The following is a 24,099-nucleotide window of genomic DNA, read 5'->3' on the forward strand; positions in this document are numbered from 1 at the left end:
ATGTCACCATGTTTGCATGCGACTCATACGCTGTACGCTCATCACAACAAGACCATGGAATCAGAAAAAGAGGGCTACGGTGAACTAGTGAAGATAAAAACATAATTACAAACAAAGCTCTTTGGTCCAAAATGGGAACCTCTAACTTCAAAAAGAGAAATGTTCCTTGATAGTCCTCCTCTTCACAATGCTTCAGTAACAATGGAGGATGACCTAGTCCTTGAAAGAGAGAGAGAATAAAATGGGCGATATGCTTCTTGACTTCAGGGCAAAAGTAAATGGTGCTGGTTTGGCCTGTAGACGGCCATCTGAGGCCGGAACATGTCTTACCACATGCCAAAAAGGTTGCCCTGATTTATATAAAAAAAGGTTGCCCTTTTCCAGCTGTATACCCGTTTCATATTGATGCAGTTGTTTCACATTTTCACGCTTGGGAACTGGCTACGTCTTAATAACATGGCCTCTTTTTTCTAGTCTTTCTGCCCTCCTCAAAAAAAACACCTTACAATGTACTTTGTATTCACACATACCATTACGGCACAGTACAGTATGGCTGCTGGCAGTATGCAATGTGGTTTCACACACTGATGGCAGATAAGGCAACCAAGCAAGGCAGTATAGGCACCAACCCACTCATGGGGATGGGGGTTGTGGGGGTTCAGTGTGTTGCTCAAGGGCACCTCGACACACAGGCCCAGGAGGAGCCGTTGAACATGGCAACTTCCAGCTCCCAGGCCGCGGCTGCTTTCCCTCCTGAGACACTGCTGCCTTCTGTCTTCTACTTTGTTTTAGGCACTAACAGTGTTTTTGGGCAGCAGATAGATTTTTAGTCATAGTCTCTTGAAGTTTAGTTTCAGTCACATTTTAGTCACCTGGAATGTTTTACCGTCTAGTTTTAGTCGACTATCATAAGATTTTAGTCTACTAAATCTACAGAATCTACTAAATGTATTTTGGAGGGCCTTGTTGCCGTCATGACAGTTTTTTTTTGCACTTGCTGAAAATAGCCGATCTACAAGCTCACAACGCGTCGCACTGCGACGCGTTGTGAGCTTGTAGATCAGCTATTTTCAGCATGCAACTAATTGTAAAATGACTTATACTGGATCTCTTGTCCACTAGTCCCTTCCTGACATTTTAGTCTAGTTTTTATTTGTTGACGACATTGTCAGTATATTTAGTCTTAGTTTTAGTCATCATAGCATTTAGTTTTCGTCAGTGAAAAAAGGTAGTAGACAGACGAACATTTTCAGTCTTAGTTTTAGTCGATGAAATCAACACTGGGCAGTAGGCGCCTGAACTGGAGGAGTTGGGGGGAGGGGGGAAGGCTTTAAGTGGTCATTGACTACATAGGAGACGACAGTACTCATTCAGTACACTGTCCCAGATTCGTCCCCCAGCTGGCCAGGGATTTGAACTTGTGATCACACACGCCCCGCATCTCTGACCCGTTGGCTCCTACAGTGAAAATTAGGCTAATGATTTCCTGCCTTGCGAGTCCCCAGGCTCGAGAATAAATAAGCCTGCCAGGTCATCATCTGCCCCGTTGTGTTACAGAACATCCACACTCTGGAAAAAAGTAGGCTTTTGGCTCTCTCTTGCCTCCGGGCTCTACTGTTATGGGTAGTCGGGGTGTGGCTGGGGAATAGACTAGATTCTAGAACAATGCTGATGAGAGGTTAAGATTAAAACACACAGCCGGTCGGGGTCTAAGCTTTCTGTAGATCTGTCAGTAGCTGTTGAATGCAGAACATGACACAGCGAGCCACAGACAATGACTGACAGTCTACGTGCATGCCCTTTTTCTATTACTGCTGATGGCAGACTGACACAATGCCAGGACGCTATTGAAACCTGCATGGAGTGAATGGTTTCGCTCCCCGGCGGCAGGTCACTGGAGTTGAAGTGTGAGACAATGAGGTGGCACATGCTTATAAATGTGAAGTACCGCTTATCAGTTGTGCCAAATTATAGCCACGTGACCTATGATAATGGCTGGCTATCGCATGCATGCATACATGAAACATTTAAATAATCTAACCTTTCACGCATTGCCTCATTTGCTTTTCAAAGTTAATTTTGATTACATAGCTGGCAGTATCACATTTGTATCTTTTTCGTGGCCGTAACATCCGGAAAATAGAAACACAACAAAATGCATCTGTTCTCCTACCTTCCCGTAATTGTTTTGTGACAGGCTCAATGGTGGTGTGCAGACAACAGCCAAGATTATTTTTTTAGAACGATGTTTTCCCAGTACTGAAACACTCTGCTTCCCATTATGTCTTATTTCCTAATGGTCAATCATCGTAGTTACAAATACAAGACTTGACAGGTGTGTGTGTGTGTGTGTGTGTGTGTGTGTGTGTGTGTGTGGCCGACGTGTGCACAACAAGTGTGTAGTCGAGGAACAAACGTAACTTTTTTTTTTCTTTTCTTTCTGGCGGCTGGTAGATTAAAGAAACGCTACCAGCCAGGCAGATTTTCTTACCGGCTAAAAATGATAAATGGCTTTTTAGTGCATTGCCATGGTTTACCATATAAATATAATCCACTCAAAATGTAATTTGTAATGCCTATCGTGAACAACATAATAGTATCATACAGTATCTCGAGGGTTGAAAAAGGTGGCAGGTGGTGGTAGAATCGTCATCGGGTCTAAGTGGGTTAAAACGGTATGCATGTAGTGACGTGAGTGACTAACTTTGTTCAGAAGTGAAAATTGCCCACCTCAAATTTGAAAATGCCTTTTTGTAACCTACATTACTGTTGACATGCTCTTTAGAATTTGTACTTTTTTTTTTTTATAGTCATGGCTAATTTGTATAATCTTCTGATAAGAGCACCACAATATACACCATATATTCATCATAACCATATAATTGAAATCAACCTGGGCAGGGCAGATTGTATGATGACATTATTATGATGACACTGTGCAATTTGGTTCAGCGAGGCTACAGCCAAATGTACTATGTGTGACGTGTCACGTTTCAACAAAGAACGTATGTACAAACTGACCACGCATTTCATTGTGAGGCACTGTTAACTTACAAATCAATTATTTCGCGATTGTTTCCATTTATTCTTTGACATGGTTTGCGCACTTTCCAACTTGATTGCTTGAATTTACCCTCTTGATTGATGCTGTGCTATGAACGGACACACGGAGGCACACACACACACGCGCGTTAGTTAGCCAGACAGCGGGTGATGCAGGCGTTGTCGCCTGGATCAGCGACAGGTCTGCTCCAGGTGTGCTCGTGACTCGCGACGTGCACCATGAAAGAAAATCTCACCAATATCCAGGTCTAGTCGACCGCGGGGCGCGTGCACGGAACGAGCATGCGCGTGACAATTTTACGGGTCCGCGCTTGTGAAAAAAAATGGACTTTTTTCGGTGCCATCCTTTTGGATAAAATGTGCTTTTTTGACTGTACCATGTACTGTTTTTCTGCATATGATATATTGTCTAATAAAATAATCAATCAATCAATCAATACACGTCCTGTAAATGCATGCAGTGGGTCACATGCCTTCTCCAGTTCACTGCCAATGGATGCCAAATTAAGAATTGATGACTGAGAGGCCATGGGCGGCTGTGGCTCAGGAGGTAGAGCAGGTTGTCCAATGATCCCTGGGGTCGGCGGTTTGAATCCCGACTCCTCCTCCTCCTGTCCACATGTCGAAGTGTCCTTGGGCAAGACACTGAACCCTACATCGCCTCCAATGAGTCGGTCGGTGTGAGCTCGCCACCATCGGTGTGGTGAGTGAGGACGCTGCCGTCGACTGTTCGCCGCGTCACCTCCCAATGTATGAATGAATGAACCATTATAAAGCGCTTTGAGCACTTGGGGAAAAGCGCTATAAAAATGCAATTCATTATTATGTTGTATTTGAACAGTTTTTTAACGGCATGCGTGTTGCTTTGCAGGGCGTTCCTACAGCGTGTTCTCCCAGCGCATGTTGAACCAGTGTCTGGAGTCTCTGGTGCAGAAGATCCAGAGTGGAGTGGTCATCAACTTTGAGAAGACTGGACCCGACCCCCTTCCAGTAGAGGGTGAGAGCCCAGCTTTACAGTACATCGGCTCGTTTTGAACTTTATATTTATTTATTCAAACTTATTAGAATTTACTATTTTCTTTTTAATTACATATCAGTAAAAACATCTGTAATTGGTGCGCCTAGGACTTTATAAGCGATATATGTACTAGGGATATAGAGCGCCGAAGTCCTGACGTCACTCACTCATCCCCTGGTTCACAGAAGTAATTTCTCTATGGAGAATAACATGGTGTAACAATCGCCCTTTGTGTCTTAACTTAAAGGGACACGTCAGTCTCTGACTAAACGAAATAAGCAGGCAGACAAACTGAAATCAACAAACGATACTCTTTCAAAACCCCTCCCGCCCTAAAACAAGTCCCGACGCTCTCTCTAGCGTCCTGCGCCACAACGTTCACAACAGACGAAACAATAAACGATCCCCCCCAAAGTCAAGTGCGCACAACCGCTCTTAAGTATTAAATAAATAAATAAAGTCTGCGTTTCGTCCTCTTCCTTAATTGAACGCGGCACGCCCGCGATAAGTCTTTAGCGGTTCCTTATCCAAAGAAAAGAGCTCCTCCGCTCTGAACGATTAAACAAAAACAAATGAAAGTATTAAAGTTTATAATCCAACGGAAAGCTTTTGGCTCGATCTCACCGGTATGTAGGTAGTTCAAACTCCATTGGCAGAAAACCACCGACCGGATTCCAGTCCAAACGCCGATCACCCGACGGCGGCAGCAATTAAGCGGTTGCTTAATTCCGGTCCCGACAGTTCTGTTGTTAAAGGCTGCAGATAACGCCATCAATCTTCATTCATTAATCCGACTGCTACCTGGCACTCCTCTTCCCCCATGTAGGCCTATACACAGTACACACTCATTCAGATTTTTCCCCCTGTCCCCTGTGTGTCACTTCCTCCCTATGTAACCTTGAGTGGGTGTAGCGACATCAGTCTCTGTCACCTGTCCCTCATCACTGTCCAAGGCCCATTAGCATTCTTGTGAATAGGAGAAAATACTATTTCACACACAGTCAGCATCACACGTTATATATATATATATGCAAAAGGAAAACAAAGTAGAAAAACATTACAATGTGCTTCGTCACAGTGGGGTCATCTTAAAAATCGTCTCATGTAAGCATTGTGGTCCAAAAAATAAACAAAGTGTCTCTGCGAAAGAGGTGGCTCTGTGTCGTTTACGACCGTCAGTCACTCATATTTGATACCGTCTGTTTCTAGCGAAAATGTAACTAATTCAGCAGCAGTAACGGTAGCGTTTTCTCTGTCAGTTGATTCTTCATATCCATATGAGTGAAACGTCCGGGATGACATCTTCAAACTCTACCGAAAATTGACATCAGACTTCGGTACTCTATATATATAGGCATTTTCAGTACATGTGTAAGAATTTATTTTCGAGGGACTCATTTGACTTGTTGGCCAGCATCTGTTTTGAATAAGCCTCCCTCTCTCCCCTCTATCCCTGCCTCCATAATAAGGCAAGACACTTCCTCTAGTGTGACTCAAGATGGAATTTATACAACTTTAATAAGTAGAGCTATAAATATACATATTACTGTTGTTTTCGAGAGCCCGCAAGTATCAAATTCGGCAGAGTCTCCTTTGAGTAATATGACATAGTCAGGGATTTGACTTTGCTGCTACTGAGACATTTAATACAGTATCTTACTAACTGTAACAAATTAATAACTAATTGTGACAAACAAACAACAAACACATTTTGGGCCGAACAAATAATTACAAAGAAGGAACAAAAAGTGTTGTACCCTCACTACCCTGCCCTTTTTTCCTTCTTTCTAAATATTTGTTAGACCCAAAGATATTCTTGTTTGTTGTCATGATTTGTCACGATCCGAGTTGGCTTTGTGCGAGGCTTATAGATCTTTAAATAAATACTTTTTGTCTGTGGGGAAAACGCATGCAGGGGACTTATTTCCTGGGCCTGTCCAAGGTTAATTAAATTAGGTTAGGAAGCGAAGGCCATACGGTGGACTCCATGTTGCTCCATGGAAGGAAAGAAACATGTGCATTTGAGACCAAGGAAGCTGAAGGCGGAAGTGTTGGGCTGCATATAGCCCATTGCGCATGTTTTCTTTCCTTCCATGGAGCAACATGGAGTCCACCGTACGGCCTTCGCTTCCTGTCCTCTTTTAATAGTCCTTGGGCCTGTCGTCGTCATGAAAGGGGGCGGGACTGCGACGCTCTATAGAGCGTTGCAGTCCCGCCCCCTTTCAGAACGACGAGTGGCCCAGGAAACGATTCTCCCTTCATTTTCTCCATAGGCTTTTCAAAACGTATTTATTTAAAGACCTTTTAAGCGTCGTACGAAGCCAACTCGAGTCGTGACAAATCACGACGACAAACACAATATTCTGGACCAAACAAATAATCACTCGTTTCACTACAAAGAAAAACAACAAAAAAAGTGTTTTTTTTCTACTTTCTAATTTTGTTTGGTCCAAAACATTGTGTTTATTGTCATGATTTGTCACGACAAGAATTGGCTTTGTCCGCGGCGTAAACGTCTTTAAATAAATACTTTCTGAAAAGTCTATGAGGAAAATGAACGGGGATTTATTTTCTGGGTCTCTCGAGGGGGGGGCGGGACTGCGACGCTCTATTGGTGATGTAGTTAAAGAGTTGAAATGAAGCCATTCTCACTGGCCTGCGTGTGTGTGTGTGTGTGTGTGTGTGTGTGTGTGTGTGTCTCTCCATGCCTGTCCAGATTGTCCAGCGGAGGTGGTGAAGCCAGGCCCGCAGACCTGGCACTGCTGTCACAAGCTCATCTACGTGCGGCCCAACCCTAAGACCGGTGTTCCTATTGGACACTGGCCCATCCCTGAAGCCTTCTGGCCAGACCAGAACTCCCCCACGCTGGTAAGCAGAAATGTGGACTTAAATGATGTCACCAGGGCCTCTGTTTTTATGTGTTATGTTTTATTTCAATTATTTAGGTAATTGATATTCCTCTATCCATAGTGAAGTTGTGTACTGTAACATAAATGGTAAATGGTGCATTTATATGGCGCCTTTATCCAAGGCGCTTTACAGAGATTGTACATTCACCCATTCACGCACGCTCACTTACACTTACACTACCTTTTAAGGAAACACATAAACATATTATATATACACAGTATATAATGTTTGAGTTATGGACTATGAGGTTTATGGATGTCCACACCCGCCTGTCGGAGGCTGCCTGTGTGTTAAACACATTCCACTGACACTGTTAACCCATTTAGACCTATTTCATGTCAAGGACCCCACAAATTATATGTATTTGGCCGAGGACCCCCATCTGAAAATATGTTGTTCCAGCAAAGATTTGAGTTAAAAACGTTCGCTCTGAAAGAATATATATTCAAAGGTTTGCGCCACATTTCCGCGACTTTTCAAAAATAGCAGATCTACAAGCTCGTAGCGCGGCACTCGGTGCCGCACTAGGAGCTTGAAGATCTGCTATTTTTCAATAGCTAAAGCATAACCTAATGCTTAAAACACCAAAAGGGTTTCCCGCCCAGAATGTTTTAAACACATGCCACGGACACTATGCAGCTTTCACATACATACAGACATACAGTACATATAGAGAGATGTTTATACTGTACTTTATGAGGAGGAATCTCCAGCTCAAGTGCGTTAAGAGACTGACGTAGACAGTTTGTTATCCTGTCTCGTCACAGCTCCCATTCTTCGATTATCCATTTTTTGAATGGTGCAACCACTCCAATAGACGGCTATGTATGTGTCTGTGCCCCATGGGTCTGTCCCTGACAGTGTCTTATTTCACGATAGATATGTATCACGATACAGAGGCAACAATACGATATATATATATCGATATGTCTCGATTAAGCCTTTATTCAAAATAATGACCATGTTGCACAAATACAATAAAGCACTTTCAGGCCCACAGAGATCTTTAAATTAAAATAAACAAGGGCTCTGTATGGGAAGGGAGTGCATTGCAACTCCCAAGGCGGGCTTTGATAACGTTAAACAGAGGTACGTTTGGCAAAACACTGCGTCACCCAGACAATTCATTTATTGCCATATCGATACAGCAGTCTCTCGGATCGATTCACCTATCGTCCGGACTTTCGATATATTGCCATTTGCCATATCGATTAATTGAATGCGCCACTACACAACATGTAACGACGACAACAATATTGCCTCAACACGTTTTTTCACTGACATAAAGTTTATATCAAGGCTATCGGTGATGACTGAATGAATGTCCAGTGGTAATACTGTATTTCTGTTGTCTGCCTCTTGTGACACACAAACGGGTCGGCAATGTGTGTCCCTTTACGTACGTGTCTGTCCAGCCAAGCACGGAAATAGTGTTTGTTGACCACCAAATGTCACTGTTTCGCAGCCTAACACACACACACACACAGGCCATTGTGGAGAGCTTGTACAGTACAGTACAGCACAAGTACAGTACAGCACCACTTTTATTGTATTGCTTTAAAACCTTAAAACTCAATGCATCGTCACGTGGCGTGTTGTGAGCTATTTTCACTGTTTTTGAGATGAGGGCTGAAGTGAATCAATTCATTATGTATTTTAATTACCGCTTGGGTTCCCGCGGAGACGGCAAGACTTTTGGGTGTCTAGCTGAAAAAAACACTGTCCTAATAAGAGCGCACCGTCTTCCCCTTTTTTTAAGTGGTGCAACCGCTCCAAGGAACAGCAATGTCCCCCATGTCCTAACCTATGTCTCTATGTTTAGAGTACCAATAGGGGGTGCTGTTGCGCCACTCGCTTCAGACTGGTCTGATTTGTTTTCCCCCCTCCTGTGTGCCCACTACAGCCCCCCCGCTCGGCCCATCCCCACGTCCGCTTCTCCTGTCTGGACGCTGAGCCCATGGTGATAGACAAGGTGCCCTTTGACAAGTACGAGCTGGAGCCGTCGCCTCTCACGCAGTACATCCTGGAGAGGAAGTCTCCTCACACCTGCTGGCAGGTAAGGCAGGCCAACACCCAATTAGTGTTGATTGTTTGACTGCATATGTATTAGCCCATTCTGACCTGAGATCAGATTCTTTGAAAATGACAGTTTTCTGAAAAAGCCATGTTTCTATGTCAGTCGTTCTTAGATTTTTCAAAAGTAGACCTACAAGCTAAAAATAGCAGATCTACAAGCCCACAACGTTTTCAGCATGCGACCCAGTATAAAATGACTTATATTGGATCTCTTGTCCGCTAGTCCCCTTCCTAACATTTTAGTCTAGTTTTTAATTATTTGTTGACAACAAAATTGTTAGTTTTAGTCATCGTAGATTATAGTTTTCATTTAGTTTTCGTCAGTGAAAAAAGGCAAAAAAAAAAATTCGTTATAATTTTAGTCTACGAAATATTACTTCTATATACTATATAGATCAGACCTACAAGCTCGTAGCGCACCACCGTGTGGCGCGCTACGAGCTTGTAGGTCAGCTATTTTTGAAAAATCGTGAAAATATTCATTTCAGTAAACTGGAGGATTTAGAATATATATTTCTTTATTTTGAGGTCAGGCCTAAATGGGTCAACACCAGAACCCTTCAGGAAATGGAGAAAAGCTCCAATGTAGTTATTGTTATACAAATAAACACACAGACGTGACTTAACCACTTTCATCCTGGCGTCCCTATTTTGGGCATAGTTTTATATAAGCAACATTTTCTTTTAAATTATGTTCTGTATTTAGATCAGCTATTTTTGCTACTGTTACGCAACAGTGTCATGCGACCAAGTAGGGCATTAATTTACAGATTAAATATACAAGGTTACTTACTGCCCGAGAGTGATGATGACGTACAAGGGGCAGAAAAATAAATCCATAGATCAGTGACATTTTTACTTTTGCTAGGTGTAAAGATACATAGATAGAGTTTTTATTAAAGTGTCCTACACAGTACTACAGTGTCTTGTAAGCACGGGCTTACAGGACACTCACAAAAGTTTACATACACAGTGATACATCATAAACAAAATACATAGACAGTTACTTATGGATACATCGTTCTCCAACGTAACTGCCTTCTCTATGAATTTTCCTAAAACAAAAACGTCATTGCTGAACAACCAATTTAACATAAAACATTCAGATATCCAAAACAAATCTGGGTTCTTATCCTGAATTTTATCAAATAAAGAGTTTCTTAAATCATGGTATAGTGGACAGTAGAAAACAAAATGAAACTCATCCTCTACAACTCCCAGGTCACAAGTGTAAAAGTGGAAACTTCACTCTCGGAGTAATACTTAACCCTTTGGATTTTAACGGAGTGGTCTACTGCTTATCTAGCGAAATAAATAGAGTCCGCAACACTGTTGCATAACTGTTGAATAACTCGGCTCCACTGGTTTATTAACCCATTTGAGGACGATTCTACGAATGCCTTCTAAATCCTAAGACAGTTTTCTGAAAAAACCCTATGTTTCGATGTCAGTCGTTCTCAAACATTTCCAAGTCAAGGAGCCCCTAAAAATATATGTAATGTGCCGCCGACCCCCATCTGAAAATATGTTGGTCCAGGGAGCAGAAGCAAAGATTTTTAAATCTTTTTTTTTTTTTTTAAACGTTCGCTCTGAAAGAATATATATATTCCAAATTTGCGGCACATTTTCACGATTTAAAAATAATAGCACATACAAGCTCGTAGCGCTGCCGTGCTACGAGCTTGTAGAACTGCTATTTTCCAATAGCTAAAGTATAACATAATGCTTCAAAACACCAAAATAGGTTCCCGCCCCAAAATGGTTAATTCAACGTTTCGATCACTGGGGATTGCCGAGTTATTCCTTAACCAGTGTTGCGGACTCTATTTCTTTCTCTTGTACTGCCATTTTGTCCAGCACCCGGGCTAGAGTGGATGTGCATGCTCTATTTACCGTTTTGCTACTGCTTATCGTTTTGTCTTGTGTCTTTTTTGTTTCTTTCTTCCCCTGCAGGTGTTCGTGTGTAACAGTGCCAAGTACAGTGACTTGGGTCAGCCCTTTGGCTACCTCAAGGCCAGTACAGCCCTCAACTGTGTCAACCTGTTTGTCATGCCCTATAATTACCCCGTGCTGCTTCCACTGCTGGGTAAGGCTTTCTTATATATATATTTATATATATTTGGCCACACCGCGTGAATAATGTAAATGATTAGCATCTGCGCCTTGAACACATTGATTTGACACCTTGCATCCCTATTCTGTGGTTCCATAACACGGTGAAAAGTAGCCTGGGTAGCGTTCCTTTTCGTGGTTTATGATCTGGTCGGGAGTGGATGATATCGCTACGTCATGTTGTAGTCGTCAGTCATCCGGAAACTTCCTTTCCCCGTCAAACCGATTTTCTTTTTTCTCAATAAAAGCTGCAGCCTACAAGAGCTTTTATTGTTTGAGGGAAAAGGAAGTTTCCGGATGATTCTTCTTCCACACAGCAATGTTGTAACACAGACCGGGCTTACCGAGGAGGAGGAGGAAAGCCTGGTGACGCGAGGTTAGGTGAAAAGAGACTATCTGCCACAAGCTCACAACGTGTTGCGTTGCAACATCTGAGCTTGTAGAACGCCTATTAAAAAAAAGTGGTTCTAATTTGTATTTTGAACTTCAGATTTGTCTGTTATGCATTTTCTAAGGTGTAGACGTCTTATCGTCTAGTCGTCAGTGATGACTGCTTGATAAGGTTTCTTTCCCCCAAAAAAATTTGACTCATTCTTTTCTTCATCCCATCAAAAAGGATTGCCTTTTTTCACCTTAGAAATATTTCGCGAATTAGAGCCTATCTCTGTCGTTGGACGATGGAAAAAAACGCCGATCCCACGCCTTTGTTTTCTCTCGACTTGATGCAATCCACTTTTGTTGCACTTTTTTTCTGGCCTGCCAAAGAAAACGACGGACAAATTACAACTTGTTAAAAAATGCGGCAGCCAGGAGTTTTAAACTAAATCTAAGATGAGAGAACGTAAATTACTCCAGTTTTAGCTTCCCGGTTGTTTTTAGTATTGATTAAAAAAAATCTTTGACTTTGTTTATAAAGCTCTCAATGGTCTCGCACTTTCCTACCTATAGACAAATCCACAGACGGGTGCCCAGGGATTATCTGTAGGCAGAGCCAACATGGCTGCTATATTACACAGTGAATGGGAATAGTGACTGATCTGCTCACGTTACTCTATTACTAGCCATGATTCATGACTCTCGTATTCATACGAGAGTCATGAAGCAACTTCACCCTGTTTTTGGCGCTCGCTGCATTTACAAGATTTCCGTATATATATAAACATTTCAAATATAAAGTACTCACAATTTGTCCCACGGGTGTTAGTTAGTAGCAGCTCCAGCGATTAGAATTTCTGCATCCCGCGTTGTTTAATAAAAAAGCATTTTTATCCGAGCTGTTATTTTCCCATTGGCTTTCAACTACGCGCCCCTATCGGTCGGGAGGAGGGTGGCACTCGGTGTGTTCGATATAGGTACTCTGACCGCCCTGCCAATACAGACTAATAGGCGAGTGCGCTCCCGGTGTGCAACTGTGGATTTCCCAAACGAACCCCGTTTGAAAAAAGTAGCCGGGGCGCTCGGACAAAAATGCTTTTTATTAAACAACGCGGGATGCAGCAATTCTAATCGCTGGTGCTGCTACTAACTAACACTCGTGGGACAAATTGTGAGTACTTTATATTTGAAATCTGAATGTTTATATGTACGGAAATCTTGTAAATGCAGCGAGCGCCAAAAATAGGGTGCAGTTACGTCATGACTCATGATAATCATCATGGCAGTCATGTTTCAGGGCTACTCTATTACCTGCTTTTTTTACGAACACTAACTTCACAAAGATGCCCAGAACATCAGGACTTACCTGTGTAGTTTATGGCTGCTCCAACAGTAGTGGAAAATTATTGCTGTTAATAAATTAAAATAAAGCAGAAAGACTGGGTAGGACCGACGTTATGTATCTTTCACTGCTTCATCCGAGACGCACTACTTTATGCGCAACGAAATTCGGGCGGGCGCTCGTAATTTGACATTCCGTTTCTCTCCAAAGTTGAATGTTGCCACTACTGTTGGAGTGTTGGTAAAAAAGCAAGTAAAAGAGTAGTGAGCAGACTAGTCACTTTCACATTCACTGTAGTAGTAGGAATGACTTATTTTCACACTGCAGCTGTGTTGGCGCCATCTACAGGAAATTACTTGGCTGGCAATGGCTGCAACCACTGGGACCTCTCTGTGTATTTGTCTATGACTGCCTGCCTCCCAAACTGCGCCCTCAGGTCCCTACACTGCTGGCCTGCTCAATGTGCTTACAAGAAATGGCAACTAAAAAAACACAGTGCGGCAGCTTTCTGCTTCACCGTGTTTCTACAGGCCCGACGGCATGGAACCAACTCCCACTGTACCTTCGACAGGCAGCCTCTGTAGACATCTTTTAGAGCACAGCTCAAGACCTATTTCTACACTATTGCTTTTTAGTTGAGATTTTTAAATCCTTGTTGTCCTTGGATGGTTATTCATGTCCTCACTGTATTGTCTTATTCACTGCTGTTATTTGAATGTTTTATGCCTTTTGCTTTTATTCATTTTTCTGTATTGCTCTGTAAAGCACTTTGAGCTGCACATTCGTTATGTATGCTATACAAATAACGTTTTATTATTATTATTATTATTATCCCAGATGACTTGATCAAAGTGCACAAGTTCAAGCCTACCATCAAATGGCGGCAGTCTTTTGAGAACTACCTGAAGACCATGCCTCCATATTACTTTGGGGTGAGTAGAGTTGGCAGCAAAAAAATGTCTGTTATCTGTTAACCGCGCAAACCTTTTTTAAGGTTTTTCTCAATACTGTCATTAATTTATAAGAATATACTGTGTATTTTTGCATTGGGATTACATAACCCTTGCATCACAACTTTTTTTTCTTTCTGTGATAAAGGCCCCAAATCCTGTGTGAATTGATGCGTTTGGAGGAGAATTTCAGTGCATTTATTAAGTGAGTGTGTGTGTGTGTTCTTCTTCTCCGTAGTCTCTGAGGAAGGCCCTGAGGATCATGGGTGCTCCCAACCTGCTGGCGGACAACATGGAGTACGGCCTGAGTTACAGTGTCGTCTCTTACCTCAAGAAGCTCATGCAACAGGTGGGTTTGGACGGTGACATTCACCCGTACGGCTGTGTAACACCGATGTTTTACGGTGACGGACACATGACACCAGCTCAGTGGCCTTGTGGTTAGAGTGTCCGCCCTGAGACTGGGAGGTTGGTGGTTCGATCCCTGGCCGGGTCATACCAAAGACTGTAAAAATGGGACCCAATGCCTCCCTGCTTGACACTCATCAAGGGTTGGATTGGGGGGTGTAAGTCCCTGCGACATACTTGCGTTATGTCCAGGGGGTGTACTTGTACATCAAGCTGCCTCACGCTACAGAAACAGGAGATAGGCTCCTGGCCTCATGGCTCGGCAAGGCTACTTACTTACACATGATATCTCACAAAGTTAACACAAAAACCACCATTGGCGTTGATCCATGGTGGTGCACGTCCCAAAATACATATCCTTTTGGGGGTCCGCGGCACGAAATCGTTTGAGGACTACTGAATTTAGAAGGCATTTGTAGAATCGGGTAGAATCGGCCCATTTAGGCCTGAGGCCGATTCTACAAATGATTTCTAAAACAGACGGTTTTCTGTCTATGTCAGTCGTTCTCAAACATTTTCATTTCAAGGACCCCCAAAATTATATGTATTTGGCCTCCGACCCCCATCTGAAAATATGTTGTTCCAGGGACCCCCCCCCCCCAGAAGCAAAGATTTGAGTTAAAAACGTTCGCTGTGAAAGCATATATTCAAAGATTTGTGCCGCATTTTCACGATTCTTAAAAAAATTGTGCCGCGCTACGAGCTGGTAGAGCTGCTATTTTTCAACAGCTAAAGTATAAAATAATACTTTAAAACACCAAAAGAGGTTCCACGTCCAGAATGGCTTTAAAGCGGTTATTAAAACGAGTCCATGTTCCCACTTCTTCCCAACAGACGAAGATCGAGTACGACCGACTGATAGCGTCCATCGGCAAGAAGCCGCTTCCGGATCCGGGCATCAAGGTGCGATGGCGGGGGGGCGGCGGCATCTCGCTGGCCCAGCGCAAGGACTTCACCCAGCTGCTGCAGACCATCACGGGGGAGGCGCCCGCGGCACAGCTCGCCGAGCTCAACCCCAAGGAGTTCCAGGGTTTTCACCTGGCTCTGCTCAACAAGGTAACTAAAACTGTCTGCTGCTACTGTACGTCACGTCATGCTTTTTTCAGATCCTTTCTAGTTGTCCTCGACCCGGTGTTCCACTAGCCTGGGGGGGTCTGCAATATTAAGATAATATTCAGAGAGACCGGTCCTGGCGTTCTCAGTCAGCCATCTTTATTTTAGAACCCCTTGCGTCCCCGCAGGGTGCAGTCTTATCTCTTATCACAACAGGGTCCACCTATGCTTTCTGTGGCATATAGGCAGCTCCCGGCAGGATCCGCCGGGAGAAACTAGACACAGCTGCGCGACATGAGACTAATTATTTAGAGCGACAGAGAGAGAGAGGAGTGTATCCCCCTGTCTGAAACCAGCTCCTCGACACTCGCCCTACACACTTGCCCTCGATATGCGCGTTCGCGCGAGGCTGCGCCATATTAAGTGTCGTCCGAAACCAAGCAGCCTTGAGTGGAAGTGGCTTATGAAGCCCTCAAGAGCGAGTCTGTGCCGATCTAGACTCGATTGCCTTGTGCAGCCCTGCTCTCTGTCCGCATGGAAACCGCGACCTACAAATGAAAGTACAAATAAATGATAAATAAACTCCTCCTAAACAATCTTCATCTGATGCAGAATAGACAACGCTCCAACTGATGTTCACAAGGGCTCTTTATTTACCCCACCGTGAAAAACTATAAATGAAACCACACAAACAAAACAACTTTTAACACAATGATTTGTACACCATGGATGTATATGACAGTCATGCTGTATTTCCTTTATCCACATTAATGAAATACACATGTCACACAAACATACACGATGCAATGCAATATAACTGTACAAACAAAATAACAGGTACGGTAACACAATTGCATGATGGTAACCATGGCAACAAATGGTGTCTGTTTCTTCACAAGGAGGGCGAGTGTATTTCCAACAGTTTTTTATACCCAGCACCCTAATCAAGGGAACTTGATTCAGCTGGAGGGGCACTTCCTGACGAGGGAACCTCCCGAGAGCACTTCAAGTCAAGGGACTGGTTTCAGAAAGGGTCTGTGGGCTGTATTTTGCGTGTCTTAAGTACCAGGCCTTATTACTTAACTTAAGACCTGGAGGCGTGATCAATGCCATTTGGCTATTCTGAGTAGCATTGACCATCCAGGTCTTAAGTCAAGTACCGGTAATAAGACCTGGTACTTTAGACACGCAGCGGACTGACCTCATGCTTCGTTCTATGCATGAGGAGTCCAAGCTTCTTCTTTTCACCTGACGGGGGAGAGTTTTCCCCGGGCAGACGTAGCGCCTGGAAGGAACACGTTATTCCGACCAGTTCCTTTCCCCTCCCATCAGGCGCCCCGGCTGGCCAGGGGGAGGCAGTTTTAGAGACCAGGATTATTGCATGTTTTTTTGTGAGGGTATACCTACCCTAGGGGACACGGGGAGAACATGCAAACTCCACACAGAGAGAGGCCCTTTCGCCAACCCCGCCTCGGGAAGAGAGTGTTTTCTGCTGCACCAGACCATGCAGCTCATGTTTTTCCCCCAGATGGCCAGGGATTTGAATCATAGACCTTTTCCCCGGGCTGATGCAAACCCACTTTTTCAAAACCTCGAAGCTACACTGCTACCTCGATAATGAGACGGCGTAACCACTTCATTATGTAGCACATTGGGAAAGTTGCCTGGAGAAACAAATGGTTTGCACTTTCAGACAGCTGTTGGGGGACTGTATATTCTATATTCATCCTGCAGCTGTACAGTTCTATATACTTTAGTTCAGTGGGTTTTTTCAACCACCAAGCCCCCCCCCAGGGAGGCTCTCTCCAAACGCTGAAGCGCTCGGCCTACTAGTCCCTACTGGTCGGAGCTGGGACTGGTTCGGAGCTGGGACTGGGCTACGAGCTTGCAGGTCTGCTATTTTTGAAAAATCGTGAAAACGTGGTGCAAATCTTTCAATATATTTTCTTTGAGAGCGAACTTTTTTAACTGAAATCTTTGCTTCCGGGGAGGTGCCTGGAACTGGTCGGCGGCCTATTACATATAATTTCTGGGGTCCTTGACATGACATATTGAGCACCACTGACATTAGAAACATAGGGTTTTCCAGAAAACTGTCTGAAATCTGGTCTGGGGTCTATAACTCTGTGTTGTCGTCGTCCCACGCCACAGAGTCTGAAGCCACAGAGCTTCAGGAACCCCTACGACATCCCCCGCAGCCACCTGCTGGACCAGCTCAGCCGCATGAGGAGGAACCTGCTCAACACCACCGTCTGTACCCTCAGGGGACACGACCCAGGTGTGTGTGTGTGTGTGTGTGTGTGTGTGTGTGTGTGTTGAGGGGGGGGGGGGGGGGTGTTGATACCTTTTGTGTATAAATTTAAAATCCTAATTCCGGTCCATTTTCATTATATAACTTGCTAGTTTCAGTCGACTAAAAATGTCATAAGATTGTAGTCGACTAAAATGTATTTTGGCAGGCCTTGATGCCGTCGTAATGACTGATTTTACACTTGCTGAAAATAGCCGATCTACAAGTTCACACCGCATCGCAGCGACACATGTTGTGAGCTTGTAGATCTGCTATTCTCAGCATGCAACCAAGTGTAAAATGACTTGTACTGGATCTCTTGTCCACTAGTAGTCCCCTTCCTAGCATTTTAGTCTAGTTTATAGCTGTTGACGAAATTCAAGCTTAGTTTTCATTTAGTTTCCATGTCGTTTTCGTCAGTGAAAAAAAGTAGTCGACGAACATTTTTCGTCTTAGTTTTAGTCGACAAAAGCAACAGTGTTAAATGGTCGTGGTTGCGGTGCGTTCCAGACCAGCTCCACAGCGTGCCAATAGCGCAGATGGGAAACTATCAGGACTTCCTCAAAGCCGCTCCCCAGCCCCTCCGAGACGCAGACCCCGAGCAGCCCAAACGCCTGCACACGTTTGGAAACCCCTTCAAACTGGACAAAAAGGTGTGTGTGTGTGTGTTTAGGTTTAATGTTTACTATTAATACAAATCATACTGTAATTCACTCAATGTCTGTCTGTCTGAAACACTGTCGTAGCTCCTCACTGGCTGCACCAATCGCTCCAACTTTTCACACAGGCATTGACGAGAATATTACGGAGGTCTTATCGAAGCCCTTTTTTCAAATTAACAAATTGTTAGTTAATAATGATTTTTTTAGTGAATTAATATTCCCTTAGACTTACATGGGAAAATGCAAAAACTCACAGTTACAACACTTGGATGAATATTTATCAAATATAAATGACTGCGTTATGCCTTCTTAATTCTCATATACGTGCTGTACATATATTATTGTACAGTATAGTATAAAACTACAACGGTAGAGGCAAGCAGTGATTAACCAGTTGTGCTTTCGTCCAGCTGCGCAGGACTAATTGTCGTAATAACGATCAGCTGTGTAGTCATTGTGTCGTGGTGTTTTGCCGCCGTCTCTCTCACAGGGCATGATGATCGACGAGGCGGATGAGTTTGTGACCGGCCCCCAGAACAAGGGCAACAAGAGGCCCATGATGGAGAACAACAACCTGCCCGGCGGCGGGCCCAAGAGACGTCGGTGCATGTCCCCTCTGCTGCGCCTGGGCAGAGCCTACACCCCTCCGGTCAGCCCGCCCGCCAGCCCTCGACCTACAGCTGGTGACATCGGTACTGAAAATGTCACTTCTTCCACTTTCTTATGTGGAGTTTGCATGTTCTCCTCCCCGTGTCCCCCTAGGGTAGGTATACCCTCACAAAAAACATGCAGCAATCCTGGTCTCTAAACTACCTCCCTGAACTGGTTGGATTAACGTGTTCCTTCCACGCGCTACGTCCAACCAGGGAATCTCCCCCCCTTGTCAGGTGTAAAGGAGCGACTTGGACACAGTCCGTTGCTCTCCCCAGGTTGGCGGAGGGTGTGTAGAGCCCAGGATCACGTTAGATAATTGACACAGGGGTGAAAAATGGGTGCAGTAGATAGAAGATCACCAGTCAGCAGTGGCCTTGTGGTTAGAGTGTCCGCCCTGAAACTGGGAGGTTGGAGTTCGATCCCCGGCCGGGTCATTATACCAAAAGACTGTAACAATAATGGGACCCAATGCCTCCCTGCTTGGCACTCGGCATCAATGGGTTGGATTGGGGGGGGGGTCTACGAGATGAATTACGGTCTTCAAAAGCCCAAGCATTAACCTCACTTTTATCATGAATCACATTCATTCAATGTTTGTTCGACCTCTGTAGCTTCCCTGTATATATCGGACGACAATCTTTATAATAATCAAAAATAACGTCGACTGTCCCTTTCGTTGTTGAAGAGTCAAATTAACTCAGAACAATATGTTTCTGTTGACTCCTCCGCCTAGATGTGGACAGCAGCAACGACGGGAGTTCCCCAGAACCTGCGGAATTCATGATCAACCACTTCGGCGAGAACCACTACAGTCCGACGATGGACGGCACCACCTCTGAGGTGGAGGACCCCCCTGCAGGGCCGCCAGGCACGGGCGGCGGCGGCGGCGGCGGAGACCCCGGAGAACCCCAGGAGAACCAGAACCACACCATGGCTTCCCCGGACCACCCCTCGGACCACCACCACCAGCAGCAGCACAGCGGGCTGGAGGAGGACGACGACGACGAGGAGGAGGAGGAGAGGAGGGAGGAGGGGGGGGACGGCGGTGGCGGTGGCGGTGGTGACGACAACGACCGGGGGGGCGTGGAGCAGCTGCAGCAGCAGAGCAGCGAGGAGGAGACGGAGGGCATGTCGCCGGAGCACCGGCCGCCGCGCTACCTGTCGCCCACCGCGCTGAAGAAGCAGATGAACACGGAGAGCCTGGAGCTCAACAACGAGCTGAGGGCGCTCATCACCAAGGAGATCAGGAAACCCGGCAGACGTAAGTAACAAATCACACCTGTCTCTCTCTCTCTCATTAGCAGGCTTCTGTAAACAACTGTACTCTAGTCTTGTGGGCCCCGGTGCTGCGCTGCTCACTCATTCCTTCTCCTCCTCGTTTTGTACAGACTACGAGAAGATCTTCTATTTCCTGAAGCAGATCCAGGGAAGTCTGGATACGCGGCTCATCTTCCTCCAGAACATCATCAAAGAGGCGGCCAGGTGCGGCGGCTTTAACCTTCACCTTTACTGTACAAGTATATTGTGTTGCCTTTTAAATATAGGGCTGTCAAAACAACTTCACCTTGAGGGGCATTGGCTTGGAAGCGTGTGTTTGGACTTTTGGGATCCTGTATTCCTTGAATATCTTTGCCAAGACTTTTTCTTTTTTTTTTTCTCCCTTCAGGAACTTCCTTAATATAAATAGCAGTCTCATGTCCTGGAGCTTTGTTCTGGAACAAATCATCTGTGGAGACATTGACTAGCTTTTTTTTTCCCCCCTCAATCTTTTTTCCATCATGCAAGCATTTTATTTTTTATTTTTTACAAGCTATTATTTCTTTGCTTAAATGTAATCAGCCCCAGTGGCTTATTTAACCATATGTGCCCAGAAATGTAACTTAATCTTTTGTTATCGTTATCTTTTTGTTTCCGTAACAGGTTCAAGAAGCGTGTTCTCATTGAGCAGCTGGAGAACTTTCTAGAAGAGATCCACAACAGATCCAACAACATGAACCACTTGGACGCGCTCTGAGCCCCCCACCTCCCCCCCCCCCAAAAAAACGAACACGCACACACACACCCCGTGTGTCTACCCAACAAACTTTCCATCCTCCCTGACCCCCCCCATCCCCCCACACAGCGACACGGCAGACGGCATCCAACTTTCAAGACTCTCCTTCCCCCGTCACTGGACCCTGTGCCTCGTGTTGGTCATCGGAGGTGTTTTTGGATTGGTTTACACATATCCCCACTTAATCACTGAAACCGTATATACTTTCATTGACTGGATGGGAGTCCCCCAGGGGGTTTTACAAGGTCCCCCCCCCCCCCCCCCCCCCCTTCCTTTTTTTTTGTCCCCTCTACACCAAATCGATTTGGGGAAAGTAGCTGACCTTAGAAGCTCACGACGCATCGAGGGGGGTTTATAGATCAGCTATTTTTTTGCCCAAATGCTTGCCCCAGAATAGGCTCTTCTGTGTGTGTGTGTGTGTGCATGACTGTAATTCCTTTTCCCCAGAAGGTGGCTTTCCCCTTCCCTGTTTCCGGGCAAGGTTAATTAAATAAGGTTAGGAAGCGAAGACCCGTACGGTGGACTCCATGTTGCTCCCTGGAAGGAAAGAAACATGCGCAATAATGGGCTATATGCGGCCCAACACTTCCGCGTTCAGCTCAAATTGCACATATATGTTTCTTTCCTTCCAGGGAGCAACACTGGTTCACAGTCTTTGTTTCCTAACCTTATTTAATTAACCTTGGTTCCGGGTCGATGTCTCATAGCTTCGTTTCGATTGGCTCAGGCAGCATATTTGAAGTGGAAATCGTACAAACACCGTCACGTGTTTCCAGTTCAAACCTGTGAACCTGGACTAGTGTGAACGGGACGCGGGAATGCCATCTCCTGGGAAAGGATGAACTAACAGTCATGCACAGAACCTGTATAAAGGGACACCAGGGTTCATTTGGTTAACCTATGTTGATTCCAAGGACTATTAAATGAGGACCGGAAGACCGTACGGTGGACTCCAAGTTGCTCCCTGGAAGGAAAGAAACATGCGCAATGGGCTATATGCAGCTGACACTTCCGCGTTCAGCTTCCTTGGTCTCAATTGTGCATGTATGTTTTTCCTTCCAGGGAGCAACATGGAGTCCACCGTACGGTCTTCGCTTCCCGTCCTCATTTAGTAGTCCTTGGTTGATTCCCAGTCCGTTCTTCATCGATCCATTAAGTGGAGTGAGTGAGTGAGTTGTATTATTATTATTGTTGTTATTGTTACTGTTACAGGTGGAGAATTGATGGAAGGAAGCACTTGTAGGTAGCACGCCGGCTAAAACAATACAATTGTTGGTCCGTCCGTGCACCGGTTTAGGGTTTCGATATTGATCCGTGGAAACGATCCGTTTTGGCGGCGTGCATGCGCACTTAAACTTCACACGAGACTCACCTGTGGGTCGATCTGAGTGTTAAAAAGGTGGAAATCTGGATGGACAAAAGGATAGTTCAAAGTGAACAGAGAACATTGATGAATGGAAGAATTAGTCCGGGCCGAGTGCAAACTGTAAGCAGTGAGATGTTCATGGTCACTCATCAACATTGTTTTGTTTCGGCACCGTTTTGATTCACTTAGTGACTTTCTTCATTTTGTGCTGAGTTTCAAGTTAAGACCCCCCCCCCCCCCAAAAAAATGGGGTCTTTTACTTTTTGGGGGAAAACTGTCTAAAAATATCAATGGTTTGACTGGTGATATTTTTTGGACATTGCTTTTTACCACTCCATTAACCACTTACGCCTTATAAAAAAAATAAAAAAAATAAAAAACAATTATAATAATAGATAAAGAAATTAGCAGATCTACAAGCTCACGAGATCGGCTATTTTGGGGATGTCAGGGTGAAAGTGGTTAAGAGAAAAGCACTCCGTAACTGTCTCCATACAGCCGCAACAGGCACAACTTTCAAGATGGTCATTGCCGACAATGAAGACAATTCATTGTTTTGGATTTGTTTGTTCGTCATTCAAGAAAAGTAGTTGTTTTGATGCCCCTTGAGGGGAAAGAATATCTTGTTTTCTGCCCGGAGACAGAAGTGATATTGTATAATGTTCTAGTTCAGTGTTTCAACTGGTTTTGGTATAACTTTGTCTTTAACAATTTAGTATTTCATAAATACTCAATACAAATTTAAAAAGGGGAATCATTTTTTGAACAGGGCTGGTGTAAATGTTGATATACAGTACAGGGACCATAGCTCAGGAACGCATCACGGTGAAGCAATAACAATGGCACTAGTATTACCACATAATTCCACCTTTGTTATCTCAAAACGGTTGTTATGCAAATAGCAAAATGTCCCCTCTCTGGGAGACAAAATGTCCCCTCTCTGGGGGGACAAAATGTCACCTCTCTGGGGGGACTAAATGTCCCCTCTCTGGGAGACAAAATGTCCCCTCTCTGGGAGACAAAATGTCCCCTCTAGGGGGGGGACTTAGGTTTTGGATGCCAATTTGTCCTGTGTGCTGGTAGCTGCCAAATATTTAACTCCCATCTTAACTCCTTTTTTGTTTTCCCTCCACTGAATCTCAAACCAACACCTTGTCTTCATACATTTAATACACTTTTGAAATGGCTTATTTAATGTAAGTTAACCAATTTATGCCCCATTTAAATGTTTTCCCAAAAATGGGGACGCCAGTGTTAAAAGTTAAAAGAAACAAATAAGCAAAACAAAAAATAAGTTATTTAACTAAATTGAGCAGTGAGTATATTGGTCGAGCCTACATTCTGACAGAGGACTAGGACAGGGGGTTGATTTGAGATTCAGAGGGGCAGCTCTCTTCCACTCCCTTCCCCCCCTTCCTTGGACAGGGACCAAATCTGCCATACTTGTCTTTGTTTGTGAAGAGGATGCTACCAAAAGAGAGTATTTTGAATACACTGTAAAGATGTAAATAACCTTAGAGTACTATTTAAAGAGAATGTTCAGTGGAAAAGGCCTTTTTGTAAGTATTTCCATGAATAAAAGCTTCTATTTTACACTGTGAAGGGCCATGTAAATAAAGTGTCACGTTGTTCTGTACGGCTGCGATTCATTTGTGTCTCGTTTCTAATGTATTACTGGGGTAAAATATTACAGGGGTAATAAATGTGCAGTGTGTGATGGGATCTGATTGAATGTGACCAATGTAGGCCATGTCTCAGTTCTTACAG

The 24,099-nt window shown here is 44.4% G+C and overlaps 1 protein-coding gene across 1 annotated transcript in view; it reads left to right on the plus strand.

Moving 5' to 3' along the window:
* The window catches only part of ints6 (integrator complex subunit 6), a 36,628-nt gene extending 12,660 nt beyond the window's left edge, over positions 1-23,968 (plus strand). The window contains exons 6-18 of the mRNA XM_080786606.1: positions 3,935-4,060; positions 6,798-6,949; positions 8,895-9,047; positions 11,021-11,153; positions 13,734-13,828; positions 14,085-14,195; positions 15,089-15,310; positions 17,459-17,585; positions 18,108-18,250; positions 18,750-18,951; positions 19,647-20,174; positions 20,302-20,395; positions 20,834-23,968. Of these exons, the coding sequence (XP_080642732.1) occupies positions 3,935-4,060; positions 6,798-6,949; positions 8,895-9,047; positions 11,021-11,153; positions 13,734-13,828; positions 14,085-14,195; positions 15,089-15,310; positions 17,459-17,585; positions 18,108-18,250; positions 18,750-18,951; positions 19,647-20,174; positions 20,302-20,395; positions 20,834-20,927 (2,180 nt within the window). The 3' untranslated portion in view covers positions 20,928-23,968. The remainder of the gene's footprint in view (positions 1-3,934; positions 4,061-6,797; positions 6,950-8,894; positions 9,048-11,020; positions 11,154-13,733; positions 13,829-14,084; positions 14,196-15,088; positions 15,311-17,458; positions 17,586-18,107; positions 18,251-18,749; positions 18,952-19,646; positions 20,175-20,301; positions 20,396-20,833) is intronic.
* Positions 23,969-24,099: the final 131 nt, after the last annotated feature.

The sequence above is a fragment of the Protomyctophum bolini genome, assembly GCF_963924005.1.
Source record: "Protomyctophum bolini genome assembly, chromosome: 16".
Taxonomy (NCBI): Eukaryota; Metazoa; Chordata; class Actinopteri; order Myctophiformes; family Myctophidae; genus Protomyctophum; species Protomyctophum bolini.